Source organism: Bombus vancouverensis, chromosome 2, assembly GCF_051014615.1.
Source record: "Bombus vancouverensis nearcticus chromosome 2, iyBomVanc1_principal, whole genome shotgun sequence".
In the NCBI taxonomy this organism is placed as follows: Eukaryota; Metazoa; Arthropoda; class Insecta; order Hymenoptera; family Apidae; genus Bombus; species Bombus vancouverensis.
This window is the reverse complement of record NC_134912.1, coordinates 3,124,316-3,138,917: the sequence shown is the minus strand read 5'-3', so window position 1 is coordinate 3,138,917 and position 14,602 is coordinate 3,124,316. Positions and strand designations below refer to the sequence as shown.

At 33.2% G+C, this 14,602-nt stretch overlaps 1 protein-coding gene across 1 annotated transcript in view; it reads left to right on the top strand.

The window, feature by feature from the left end:
• Positions 1–14,602, top strand: part of 5-HT7 (5-hydroxytryptamine receptor 7) — a 222,511-nt gene that overhangs the window by 11,973 nt on the left and 195,936 nt on the right. The window contains exons 3-4 of the mRNA XM_076626244.1: positions 735–978; positions 5,348–5,560. Of these exons, the coding sequence (XP_076482359.1) occupies positions 735–978; positions 5,348–5,560 (457 nt within the window). The remainder of the gene's footprint in view (positions 1–734; positions 979–5,347; positions 5,561–14,602) is intronic.

Genomic DNA, 14,602 nt, shown 5'->3' with positions numbered 1-14,602 from the left:
AAACCATGTGAAGAAGATGAGGGAAGGGACACGAGAACAAAACGTCCCATGAACAGCAGAATGGGGTTTGGTTTATTTAACCCCTTTACGTTTGTGCCCGTGTGAAGTACTAACACAACCAAATGTCTAAAATACACAAGTCCATGTGAGACACGGGCACACCCAACCAATCATCTTTCGTACATTCTTGCTACTGATAAAGATAATCACGATTTTGTATTTATAAAAACATTTTATGAGATTAAAAATAAGCGTAAATAGTTTCATATGTCGATTGATTAGTATGATGGAGTGAGACGCACAAAAAAATACTAGAGAAATTTGTATCCCGCTTTTAAATCGTTAATTTTGAAGTAATCTTTTATACTAATGAAATTACGAATCACGAACGGAATAAAAAATTGAGAATCTAGTCAAAATCTAGTTTCCTTTCATTCATTATAATCTCTTCTTATATTCGCTTATTTATGGAAGCATTTGTTTTCTTCCAGTTCCCGCCTTATGTTTAGCACCGTATTATATTTAAAGACGTAAGGTATAGCATTAGAATTACAAAAAAATATATTATATTATATATGTAGATAAAAAGCAACTCTGCTAAAACAAAAGTTGTGCATTTTTGTCTAGTTAGATAAAAAAAAATTGTACGTTAAGGGGTTACATAATTAGACTGTGTTTTTGTATTATATTAACCGAAAAATATATGAATACAGATTTTCGTGTCGCTGTTGCAGGTTCTGTGCCATAACGAAGCCGCTGAAGTACGGGGTGAAAAGAACACCGCGACGAATGATCGTTTACGTCAGCCTTGTTTGGTTGGGAGCGGCCTGTATCAGTTTGCCACCATTGTTGATTATGGGAAACGAGCATACTTACTCCGAGAGTGGGCCGTCTCATTGCGTTGTTTGCCAGAATTTCTTCTATCAAATTTACGCTACGCTTGGGAGCTTCTACATACCTCTGCTCGTGATGATTCAAGTAAGATATTGTTGAATCTATAGAGACTACAAAAAGTATTGAGACATGCTCTTATTCTCCATTTCATTTGCATAGTATCACATTTGTGTAGTCATATAAAATTATTACGAAATAGTATGAAATTTAATATATTTGGACTTAATTAATTAACACGTATATTGATTAATTGTTGTGTCAATAATTTTTGTAGTCTTACTGTATGTACCTTCTCATTAATAAGTATCGAAATACGTGCTTGTTTAGTACGAAATATGATAATCGATCCACGTTGTCATGAAACGATTAATCATAATTTTGGATTGTTTGAACATAAAATAGAGTACACATTGTAAATGTAGAAATTACTTGCGAGAGTTATAGAAAAATAATGAATTAATAATTGAACGTTGATCTCACGATTTTCTGCTTCAAAACTCATTCAAAAATGAAAAAATGATGGGAATTAGATGAGACTTGGGCCAACTGTTATAATGCAGATTTAATTTTTGAAAGTTTTAATAAACGATGCTAATGTAATGAAAACTATTCACTGCATAGTATGTAGTAAACAATGAGATTTTTTTAGTGAGTGCTTAAAATGTTGATATTCAAATGGAAAATCTTTACACTTACAAAACGCAAGGTACTGTAAAATTCTACTCGGTCGTAGGTTTTAAAGTGTTCTAAATTACGAGTTTAGAATAAATTCGCTGGAACTGGAAAAGTTCGTTCTTAAATTCGAATTTAAGAGTCCTCCGATTCTGAGCACGAGGCGTTCTAATTTCAATTATTCTCCGAGAAAACTAGAAAGCTTCGGAGCATTAAGACAATTATTTACAAAAGATTTAAATTACCCACTGAACTTGATTCTATCGTATTCTCAGATTATTCTTTCTTTCATTACCGAATAAGTTAATGGAGAGAGTAACAAGTGAGCTAATGGTTAAGAATGATTATTAGGAGGCTTCAGTAATTTATCATTGATTTTTTGCTTTAAAGAATAAGGAGCGAGTTAATAGTGAATAAGGATTATTAAGAAGCCTTGCTAATTATTTTAAGCTTCAGAGATATTCCCACTTCTAAGCGACGTAATAAGTTATCGAGCTTTATTAAATTAATTCAGACGTCGACGATGTATAGAGATTAGAGAGTCATTGGGAGTTGATGATATATCGGCTGACAACGAAGTTAGTTATTTCGATCTAATGAAGCTTGATTAATGTGTTAGAAAGTGTGTTACGTTACCAAGTGGATTGTCTACAGAGCAGCGCGAGTGATGATTATAATTTCTAACTTGCGCTAACTCTAAATCGATCGAGCTGCTCATAAATCAACCCTTCCATCCTCTGTTAGAAACTATTAAAACTTGGTAACTTGTAATACTTTCTTGGTAAAAGAAGCAAGCAGAAATTATTATTAGAGATATATATTCGCTATAAATTGTATATATCTTTTATTATTTTATTTATATTGTTATTTTCTTTGCCGTTAAAGAATAAGCATTAAGAAATCTTATAATTCATAAAGTATTTTACAAATCATATAATACTTTATAATTTAAGTTTAATGTTTTATAAATTGTCAGAATCTTTTAGTATCAAAGGCCAATAGTTAAAAATTCTTCTTTAAATTGAATTCCTCGCTATATTATACTAGCTTTAATTAGAATATTTAATTCTTGTTGGCCAGTTTGATAATTTCATTTGCAAAAATACAAATGATTAAACGCAAAATGTCGCGTTTGCAGCTATAGTTTCATTAATAAAATCAAGTAAAATTCAAGTAAGTAAGATTGGCACTATTTAATTTGCAAAATGTCAAAGATTGAAAGATAATACCGTTTGGTTTTTAATTAGTTTGCCATTAATAATTTCCCTAAAGAGGAAACTGAACTTTTCATTATGGCGCGAATTACGCAATTATTCAGCGCCATAAAATAGGTCCCCTAGCGTTTTCTCGAGTAACACTTTGCTTGTCGATCGTAATCACGATGTTTCGTTGAATTAATTGAAAGTACCATCGACTGTATTACGTAATTCATAGTTGTATCGGTTTTACATTTATATCTATCATGATTCTTCGCTCCTTAATTACAATCTCAGTTTAATTAACTCGTAGACAGTAGACGTTGTAGTAATTGATTTTCTTGGCTGGGCAAAATTCATAATAGAATGATAATATTAAATCAACGAAATATGCTATAAGGAAATTGGTCAAGCTTTTTTCTCTTATTATTAAGTTGTAACACATGCAATATCCGATTTTTAACAATTCATTGTATTTTAGGGCAAATCTCACTGAATTTTGAAAACAATAAGTTTATGCACCTACACAAAAAATAAAATATTAAATCATAGAAATCTTACAAAATGTAATTTGTAATACATGACAGTATAAAACTTTAAACACACGTGTATTAATCTATACTGTAATCTAATCTGTATTTCAATTCGTGTATCTTTTAATGCACGAATACGCGAGTATTAAAATACATTTACTGAAGCAATTTATGGAACGAAAATATCATTTTACAAATTTCCGTGTTGTAAATACGAGAAACAAATTCCAGCACAATAGTTACGTAATTCTTAATGAAAAATTTAACTTAGTAAGGGTAACATTGGTTACATTCAAGCTAATAGAAGAAATTAAATGAAAAATTAATTGAATAAATAGTAAATAAAAGGAAGTGTGTTGAAATTTGTTACTGATGTATTGTTTCACATATATGTAAATTCCGGGTACTACAAATTATATAGATTGCAGTCCAAATACATTTAATCTACAGATACACGCCTACACACGTATCGATGTTTGTAGAGATTAGTTCAAAATCCAGTAAATCCTCGTAGTAGAACGCATTGTATCTCGCCCGTGTTACAACTAACAGCCATTCATTGCGTGAAACAAATAAAACTTTGGTCAATAAAATCTCCGTGAATTCAAGAATTCTAAACATGTACGTAAATCTCTCGTTTCATTCGCCGCTTCGATAGACCACAGAATTCAGCAAAAGAAACATTTTGGTGCGTTTAGAACAAACGAGAGAATACTTGCTCCTTCTCCACTTTAGCAAAATTAAAAGTTGAAATTGTAAACGAGCATTCGTTCGCCGTTTGCGATTGCTAGCCAAATCGAAAATCAGGTATCTCAATATCGTAAGAATGCTCAATGCCAGCGATTTCCAACCTTCTTCGTCTCGTGACACACATAAGCTAATTACTAAAATTCTGCCGCGCACTAAAAGATATATCATACATATTTGATTATCTTTATTTGGTAATCTAAGGGAAGAGAAGTCAGTGCCTCTGACTAAGTAATCAGGTATTGCATCATTGTTTTAAAAATTGTTTGATTTCCTATTCGCTGAACAATCGTCAAACAGCAAAAGAATGCTCGTTTATACTTTCGTTTTAATAAATATGAGTGAAGTGGAGGAAGAACGGACATTCTCTCGCTTGGACTAAACGAACCATTATACTACAGTGCCGCAAATATAAAACAGCCGAGCGAATATCTATCAAAGCAAGTAGGTAGGCGTTAACTTCCCGATTTTTCATCGACTGAGTATTGATCTTCGGCGGTTAAGAATGAGAACTGACTTTCGACAGTTCCATTGCCACGATTGATTGGATGCTTAGCGTGTGGCAAGCAAGCTCCGTGGAAATAATTGGCGGGAACACAGGCGTAACAGCTACGGAGCATAAACGATCGTGCATATCATCGCGATCGTGGTGCCGAGCGTTAACGTGAATTGACATAATAGCAGTTAAATAATTGCCACACTGAGAAAGCATCGTTACTGTTTGCCACGCATGCGACAGTTTTATTGCTATCCACTACTTTAATTAATGCAATAGAATGCGACGCTGTGGTGTTTGTTACGAATAAAACGACAATATATGTTACGCGGAGGTAATTTGTTTGAAAAAGGCACGCATTGTAGAATTCCTCGCTTGATTGATATATAAGACTACCGTAAATGATTTCGTGGTAGATTTTCCTGTGATCGACAATTTTGTTAACCTTGTTGGGTAACGTGGTCTACCTCTCAGTTGATATTGATTGTATCAACACAGTGTTGTTATGTATTGAAACTCGAGGTTTCAATATTTTTAGTTGTAGTGATGGATTTTTGAGGCTGAAGATTTAAGTATACTAATTCCCAATATTAGTTATTAACTTAAGTAAATTTTGTTGGTTATTTAACTTGAATTATTTGTGGCTACGAGTGCAATATATTCTGCAGCTATATGAATTTTCATTATTAAGCCGACTTTTTCAATTACGCGAAATCTCCAATTACTCTATTATTAATTCAGACTATAGGAGTTCTATCGTACTTTACATTCACGTGGCAGGCCATTCAGACGATCCATATCTATTCCAGGTATATTACAAGATATTCTGTGCGGCGCGCAGAATAGTTCTCGAAGAACGGAGAGCGCAAAGCCACTTGGAGGCGCACTGCTACCTCGACATAGAGCCGACGGTGCAGCAACATCAGCCAGCAGCTGTGAATCGTCAATTAAATACCGACGTGCAGACTAGCCATGGAAGTCCGCCCACGAAGCAGCACCGAAGTTCGAGCGCCTCAACGACGGTAAGTAGACCAATTGATTCTAGTTGATAGATCGCATCTTGTTCTTCTCCTATTTGCGGCCACGCCACGACCGTTGACTGAGTCATTTACCCGACCAATTCGCCTTCGAACCCTCGATGACGAATTTAATCCATAGATTCGCCGTACGCTTACGCACGAATCGTTCCATTTGCAACAGAATAGGGAATTACATTCGATTAAAAAACGTTGATATTTAACCTGTTAACTGGGCCGTCCCATGAAGTTTGTGACCAATAAAAATTAATTTTCAAATTAATTTTAATATTTGTAAACGTAAATACAATGTGATTTATATCTAGCAAAAATGATATGATACAGGAAACATACAAGATCCGTAAGAAAGTATTATAGAATAGGAGATCTACAAGCAAATTATATTCGAGAAGTTGGGAATTTAAATGACGAGTGAATTCAATCTTCCTCGATTAACAAGTTGAGAAAACATCAGATCAACATGAAATATTTGTGGCGGATGGAAAGAGAGTTGTGCGTTTCGTCCCGGGACTACCGGTGGACTCGTCAGTAAGGCTATGCCCGGTAGTCCCTGCCTTAGACGTAGAGGGAGTCTCGCTAGGTGCGGTATTTATATCAATCGCTCGTATATTCGACCGCTAGCGAGTTAGACAGACTCGTTGTCGTCGTAGCCCTCTAGTGTTGGCGGTTGGTACCCGCGGCTCGACCTGTTGGCGTCCTATTGATACCGATCCGCCACATATTTATAAAAGTAGTGAAACGCGCAAGTCTTGAAAAGTGATAATTAGTAATGGTGTGAGTTAAAATTTTTGATAATTCGTGTTCGATCATATATTTCAGTTTTTAAAAGTATCGGTTCATTAGTTATCTAGTTGATATTGATTATCTGAGAAATTTACTGAGAAATCACTGTATTTAATTAGTGATTTAAAGATAGATATAGTTGTACAGGTCTATAAATTCTAAAAATACAATGATCAAAGAAATTGCATATTTCGAGAAACTTTTCATATTCTATAAGAAATCATATTCATGAAAGCTCTTCGATTGCGCAATTCACTACAAAATCTTATCTTTGCTCTTACGATTTCCAAAGTATCAAAAGTGGCTGTGATTACCTCGCTTCTCTTCCCGTCGTTCTTTCTACATATTGCGATCTTAAAATTTTATCATTTTCTATGGAAAAGAGTATTGTGATGTGTTCCACGATAGCGATTACGCAGTCATCGGAACGCGCGCGAGCGTAATAACCAGGGAAAACGCGCGCAATTTCGTCGAGCTTTCAGCCGGAATATCGCACGTGTCGAAAAACAAAAGGTCGAATTTCTGACAGTAACAGCCGAGTAACAATCGCACACGCGCACTCGACGATTTAATGAGCGACGATTTTGCGATCGTCCGCCGCAAATTAGGTAGGCAAACTTTCTACGCGAATCCGCACCAATACGCGTCGGCAAGCAAAACATCGCGGATAAATTGTCCGCATTTCACGTTGAAACTGTTTAACAAACGTGATTTCGTAGTTGTCGAGTTTATACACCGGCCACGAAACGTCAATGCAGACCTTCATGAGAATCTGATTCTAGTTAGTGAACCAGGAGAGAATTGGGAATGTCGCGAAATTGTTTCCTCTCAGTCGAGAATTGCCTTCGTGTCATTGTTTCAGTAGATACGTGTTGTCGATGATCGAAAGTGATGAAAATACAAGATCGATATTTAAGAAGAGATAGAAAGATCTTTTTTAGTGTTTCAGGGAGTTTTTATCATAATTGGGTGTTCGTGCATTTATGGAAAATTAAATTGTTCTATGGTCCCCAAATTTTCATGTTTTAATAAACAAAAAAGATTTTGAATATTTTAAGAAAACGTTTAATGTAACATTAAAATGAGAAATCATGCATATCAATAACAATCATTTGATATTTTGTTTGAATTTTGTATATTTTTTGGCATCAAAAAAATATAATTGAAATAGCAGGAAGAAGCAATAAATAATTTGTATATCTTTCATATCTCAAATTTAGATCATATTAATATTTTGATATGTAAATGAATTCAATTTTTGTTTTTCAATTTTTTTTCATTACGAATGCAGAGTATTCACAAACAGAATTTATATGTAATGTTATAATCATGATATGACGAGTTTCATAAAGTTAGACTATTAAATTTCAGTCAAGGTTAAGTATTACAAATTGTGCTTAAACTTTCTTGTCCGTGTGTCATGAATGTAACTTTACGTTATATCATAGATAAATGGTAACTGCCATACTTTAGCATAAGATTATATCAACCGAACAGCTACAATGTTGATGTAACATTGCACAAAATATGCTGTAGATATAGATTTCCTGTAATATGTAATAAGCAGTTGTAAAATGAAATTTTAAATAGAAGTTCTACTAATATTTTTCGAATGAGTGTTATTCAATATTTTCTCAAAGATTATATTAGATTTATATTTTATGTAAGCAAAAATTAAAAATCAAATATTGTTGTAGAAAAAACGCTGAGAAAGGAAGACAAATGATAAAATATTATTACAGCTTTCGAAGAACATTATAAAAAGATATATTTTGGAATAAAATGATTTAAGTGGGATTTTCTTTGTGAAATAAAGCTATAACGAAAAATGTGGAATTGTTGATAGAACTGTTGATAGATCTCTTTCCTTTCAAAGATCAAAACGATCGAACTTTTTGCTCTACTCAATACAATATTCAATATTCTCTTTCATACACATACAAACGCAAACTATAATACCTCTAGAATATGTATAGTACGTTCTACAATATCGCATTTCAAGAACAACGTCAGCAAACACTTAATCTTCTTACATCGCGTAATCTATTGACAATTTCGAAAGGATTTTCGTCACTATATACGAAGAAGCTTGCCGAGGATTAGAATTTTAGCCGGCGCTGTTAAACCTTCTTCGCATATTTGTTTTAATATACGAAGCGCGAAGCAATAACTTCGTTCGTCTCGAATATTTCTATTATTTTTGGAGATATAAAAAATCTTTATTTCTTCTCTCGAATCCGTCATTTCTTTCTTGCTTTGGAATTTTTATTTAACGCTTTTATTTATACGAGACAAAGGGAAATTGCGAAGGAAAAAAATTTTTGGAATTTTATTTATACGAGACAAAGAGAAATTGCAATGGGAAAAATTCTTTAGTATTTTTATTTATACGGGACTGTGATTATTCTTTTTTGGGCGATGGGTCTTTTTGAGATCTTGCACTGTTGTCTTGAAAAGCTTCTCCATCAAACCGAATGTCGTTTAGTGTATTATATCTTGTATTCTACGGCCATATGATTCGATAATCTTTACACTATTCAAAGATTTCAAGGTCACCTCTATCAGAGGTTGGCGATTATTGTTTACCAAACTATTTGTTATTGTATATGCTATATATCATCTTATGGCCTTATCGTGTTATAATCTTATAGCCTTATACTTTATAATCTTATGATCCTATAGTCCTGTAATCTTATAATTTACGATCTTGTAATCTTATATAACCTTGTAGCCTTTGGAGATTTGAGGGTTATCTCATTGTCAGTTACAAGTCAGCAAATTATTATCTGTCAAATGATCAATTTCTGCTGTACATAATCTTATAAACTTGTTTATGAAATTTTGAAAAACAACCTTGAAATATCCAAGAAACAACTGCCTATCTATAAGAAAATTATCACCGCTACCGAATGATTTGGATTAAAAAAGAATACAATTTTAGATGTGAATTCTTATTCCTTCAGTAACTTTTCTAATTTGTATTGTTTTTCTATCTATTATGCCAGAAAAATCTTTATATAATACATATAATATGTTCATAAAAATTGTTTATTTATATTGAGTGTATAAATGTAATACTTTTGTGAGTTATTGTATTTTTGATCGGCAGTATACATAAAAATGAGTTTCATGAAAAAGGGCGATCCATGTATCATAAAATATGCTCAAACTTGATATCACCCAAGCTTTACGATCCTTTACTCTCTTTCTCCATTATAGATAGTTATTATTAAATTATCGAGAATAACTTTCGTGAACGAAATTTATGCTTTTAGAATCTATATCTTTAAAAATAACGAGAATATTCCAGATTATTCAAGATAAAATTATGGCATCACCCTGTATAACATCGTAGACGTAGTTAGAGTAACGAAGTTATGCGACCGACAACTGCAAAATTATTTCCTGTATCATCATGGGACGGGAGTCACGTGCACGTATCGTGATGTGCACGAGATTTTCTGACAAATGGCTTTAAACGTTTATCTTAACAAAGACAAGAATGAGAAGGAAGAGCGAGCCACTGTCAGACGCAGACTTGTTAAAAATATTGACGATTCTGACGCACAAAGTAAACGTAAAGATAACAAAAAAGAAGATCAAACAGTAGAAACGCTTAATGATCTTTGAGAGGGTGGGGAATTTTTCTTCTGCGCTATTGATTTTTCCCTTCAGTATAACGAAGATTTCATGGGAGAAATATAATGAAGTTGAAATAGGAACAGTCTGTTATATAAATCCACGAAATTCTGCAAAAGTATGAATTGTATATTTATTTATTTCTTTAACTATTAATATTTTCGGAGTAGTTAGGATGGTGGAAAAATGTATATTTAAATCGAAACAATTTTTAATAATATAAGATTGAATTTTTATATCATTTTTGTGTACAGATCAAGAAGTACGTCAACTTCCGGTCAGATAGTAATTTATTTATTTGCTACTGAATACAATTAATATTTCATCCATTGATAGTTGTTGAACAAAAATTCAAACAACTTAATCTTCTAATTTGTGTTCTTCGAAATTCTTTCTTGAACGAATCAAAGTTTGCTTCGTTTCGCTAACGCGAGTATAAAAATATATTCTTTTAACAAGCTATTCCTATGAAGATAATATTGCTCGACATGCTTCGATGCTTTATATAGTAATTCCTCCATCGACAACATGAACCGTATGAGTTTAATGAAAAATTTACAGAAGTAAACAAAACATCGGTTGGCAAGTTTAATTAATTATTAATAATTCTTGATGTATAACGTATTATTCTACTTATTTGTTTGTGCACACATTGAACGCCAGTGTGACAAGAGTTGATGAGAAATTTACAAAATTAAATAAGGTTCTGACTTTAATGTCGGATGTATACGGCATTGTTCTACTTATTTATTCATGCACACCATTGAACACCATTATTCTACTTATTTATTCGAGCATGTTCATCGAGATTCGCAGTCAGAATTTTAATTGGTATTACAATATCATAACAACAATTACATTCTTCACGTTTGTTTCCAAAACAAAGTTTCAGAGCTCGGTTTTTTCGTATCCACTTTCAATTCTCTTTTCGAGATCCTTCGGTTATATTTTCCATTCAGCTCGTGAGGATAAGAATCAGAAATAAAATACAATTATACGATTCGTAATGAAATCTTCATTGTTATTGCTCTATCTATATATTGGTTTCCTATCGTCGGGGATCTAAGTGACGACTTCTTGCAGAATCATTGCCACAGTCGTTTTCTACATAAAGCGGAAATGGAATATCAAAAGATAGGAAAGAAAGTACAACATGATCGTTTAGAAAGTGCTTATGCGATTCAATGTTATTCTATTTGATACAAACACTTCCCTTATACTTCCATAGCCTTGATATTCGTAGAAGCTTTTTTCAAAAATAGGAGGAAGATCAAAGATTCCCTATATCTTCGTGATATCTGAAATTTGTGAAATCTTCTTATCCTTTCTCTACTCCAAAAATTTGTATTTTAAAAAGTTTTTAAAGTCTTTCTATATTTTCTCACAAGCAAATCAATATATTTATTATTAGTATTTATATGTTTCTTCCGAAAATTCATCATCTCAGTCACACTATATTTTATATTATGTCTTTTTCTAGCTTTAGCGATATTGTTAATTTATATTATTATTGACACAAAATAGAATATTCATTTCTACTATAAAAAACAAATCTCTTTTCTCTTCCTTTATTATATCAACAGCCAGAAAGTTTAACTCAACAATGAAAAAACAAATAAGGTACGAATGGTAAAATGTTAGTCACAATATCAGTATTCTGTAAGTGACTTTCTTAAAAGTTGGAGTCTAAAACACTCTCATAAAAAAGAAGTACTTTGTGTATGTTGAAAGTTATATAAAATATACGATTTTTGTCAAAACCCCTTGTTATACTTGTCCAAAGTAAAATTGGGAAATGCAAATAAGTAAGAAACTAACAAGATGCTGACACAAAGATGCCGGTGGCTCGTTACGCTTACACTCTTCGTTCGTCGATGGAACAGGCCATGAATTCCTTTTTCGAAGCGCCCAGAAAAATGCGGAAAATTCACGCGGAGATGTCGGAACAGCTGTGACACTGACGCGCGCGCTCACGGGTAAAATGGTTTTTAAAAAAAAATGGGAAAAAAGAGAACAATTTCTCCGTTTCAACGCGCTTGCAAATTCTCGCGTCGAAAACAATTCGAATTTTTTTAATTGCTAGAAGGCCTGTTTTTGCTGCGTACGCGTTCGGAAAAATTTATTTTTCCAAAATTATTCTCTCTCGAAATTTGTAATTGTCGTATGTAATATTATTGTTTGTATACGTTCCTCGCGTATGAATATTCTAACAGTTATTTGTACAGCGAAAAATTTTATCACAGATGTTCCCAAACTTTTTGAGAGAATTCATTCAGAGTATTTGGATATTTATTTAAAATAAGAGCTGCAATATTATGTATTGTAACAAAGTATTTATTTTAGAATTTAGAACACTTTTTCAATTAATCCCATGTTATCAAAATTGTCCCTTTATATAATTTTCGCGCTAAACATGTATTTTACTATCCTCTTTATACCGTTAAATATATTGCATGTCAGAACATTAAAATATATTAAAATATATCGTTTGTCTAAATGATTATGTGAAATAAAAAAATTTACAAAAATGTATTTACCATATATTTTCGCGGTGATCTACGATTCGTGAAATGAACTAAATCCAAAGAGAAAATATATTATGTGAAGATATTTTCATATATCAAAGTGAAGGAAAAACATAACATTGTTCTATGAACTAAGTAACATGAAACGCATATTTTTCTTCAATCCTTTGCATTTCAAATCGAAAATGATGGAGCCTTCACACAGTTACATAAACCAGGAGAAAATGACATGACTGTTTTAAAAATAGAATTTCTCTTTTCCGAGGTCAGCGATAAATCTGCCTCTCTTTAACGGAAATTTAAAGCTTAACGACCAGAAGGATCTCATTCAGACGTAGACGTGAATCGAAATCCTCCGGTCGTTTTATTGCTTCCGCGAACGTTCCATAATTCTGTTCCCTGAAAGAACTCCGTTGTCAGATTTAGTAATAAACGATTTTCCCCTCTAAGATGACTTGAAGTCGCTTGAGACACAGGGATCGCGTTAAATTCCTGGAATCGAGTCGCAATCTCAAAGGTCTTAACGATGAATATACGATAAAAGGGCAAAAGGGAACGACAAGAAACGAACGAAGAATGATAAAGATGTGGCAAGAGAAAGTTTAGAAATGTTTCGATCCGCATGTCGGTCGATACAGCAGACGCGCGGTTTCCATACTTTTTACGTACAGGTTTCGTAGATTGTATAAAATCGCAATTTACAAGGAGTTCGATGGTTCTTCTTGCCCGTCGGTGAAACCATTTGAATTAATGAAACGTCTTCTTGAACCCTCCTTTTCCTCGTCTTACCGTTGTCTGATATATTTCGTACCGTTTCTACTTATCCGTGTTTATATGTATTACGTGCAACTTAATCTTATGTATTTCTTTCCTTTCGACGCTGTTTTTTTTTTTATTTATTTAAGAATAGTTATTTTGAATTAAATTTAATTAATACCTTTTCGAATAGATCGTCCACAATATGGCTGACCTATAATGTATAATTCTACTTGGACATCATCGAAGCTTGTTAGTAAATCATACTATGTCGACCTGTGTGGGAACCAATGACACCTTGCTGCTGAATAATCAAAGTATGCAGTATCATACAACACTGTTCTTCTGAAATTTGCAATATAGACTCATAACTCTCTATTTTAATGGAAAAAGATCTGTCCATCAAAACGATATGCTTTTTCAATATTTATTTGAAGTTGAGTGAAATTTAAAACACCGTCTGATTTATTATGTATTGCTACTACTCGCCTGTATTTACAAGTACGCGGGAGAACTTATCTTATATAATATCTCTCTTTTGAGTATTACATTACGTCATTCCATAATTAATATGATTTCTTTTTTACCAATTCTATGGGTTAAATATTTTTATAAAATTCATGTTTATGACACGAAAAACGTCATTCGAGCAGAAATAGCATCCCATCTCTGAGTAAAATGTGTATGCCAGTACAATTAATACTCCAATAAGTGGAAGAAGGTTAAGAGCTTAAAGAAATCTGCATATAATTTCGATCACAGTTTCATATCCTTATGTAGCAATATTTCTATCGATCCTTTTGTCTTGACATCCTAAGCATAATTATTTTATCTACTGGTCGATTTTAGCATACTATATCAGCGAGGTCCATTCTGAGCAGTCACGCATACGCGATTTCCCCTTTCAGATAGGAGATTGGCACGCGAACATTCGGTTGGTATTTCAAGGACGACCATAGATGTGTCACTAGAAAATCTAGTTACATCGCGTACGCTACACGCAATACATTACCATGTATCAAAGATAGGGTTTAGTAAAGCTACTTGGGTTTTCGCCAACATATCTCAATAGATGCGTGAGAAAATCCTCATGCATTTTTCATCGAGCCTTGAGCTCTGTAGGTGTCCACGTGGAACTATAGATTTCGCTTGATAATTCTTGAACATTCTCGAAAGCAAGCATTTACACGCATTATTGGCCAGTGTAAGGATCCCATCGTTGTTTCTCCCCTTTCCTCCTTATACTGTGCTTTTGCCAGGCAAACGTGAACGATCTTCGACTGATTTATGACGGTTCTACTGCTACGCTCGATAATTTGAAAAT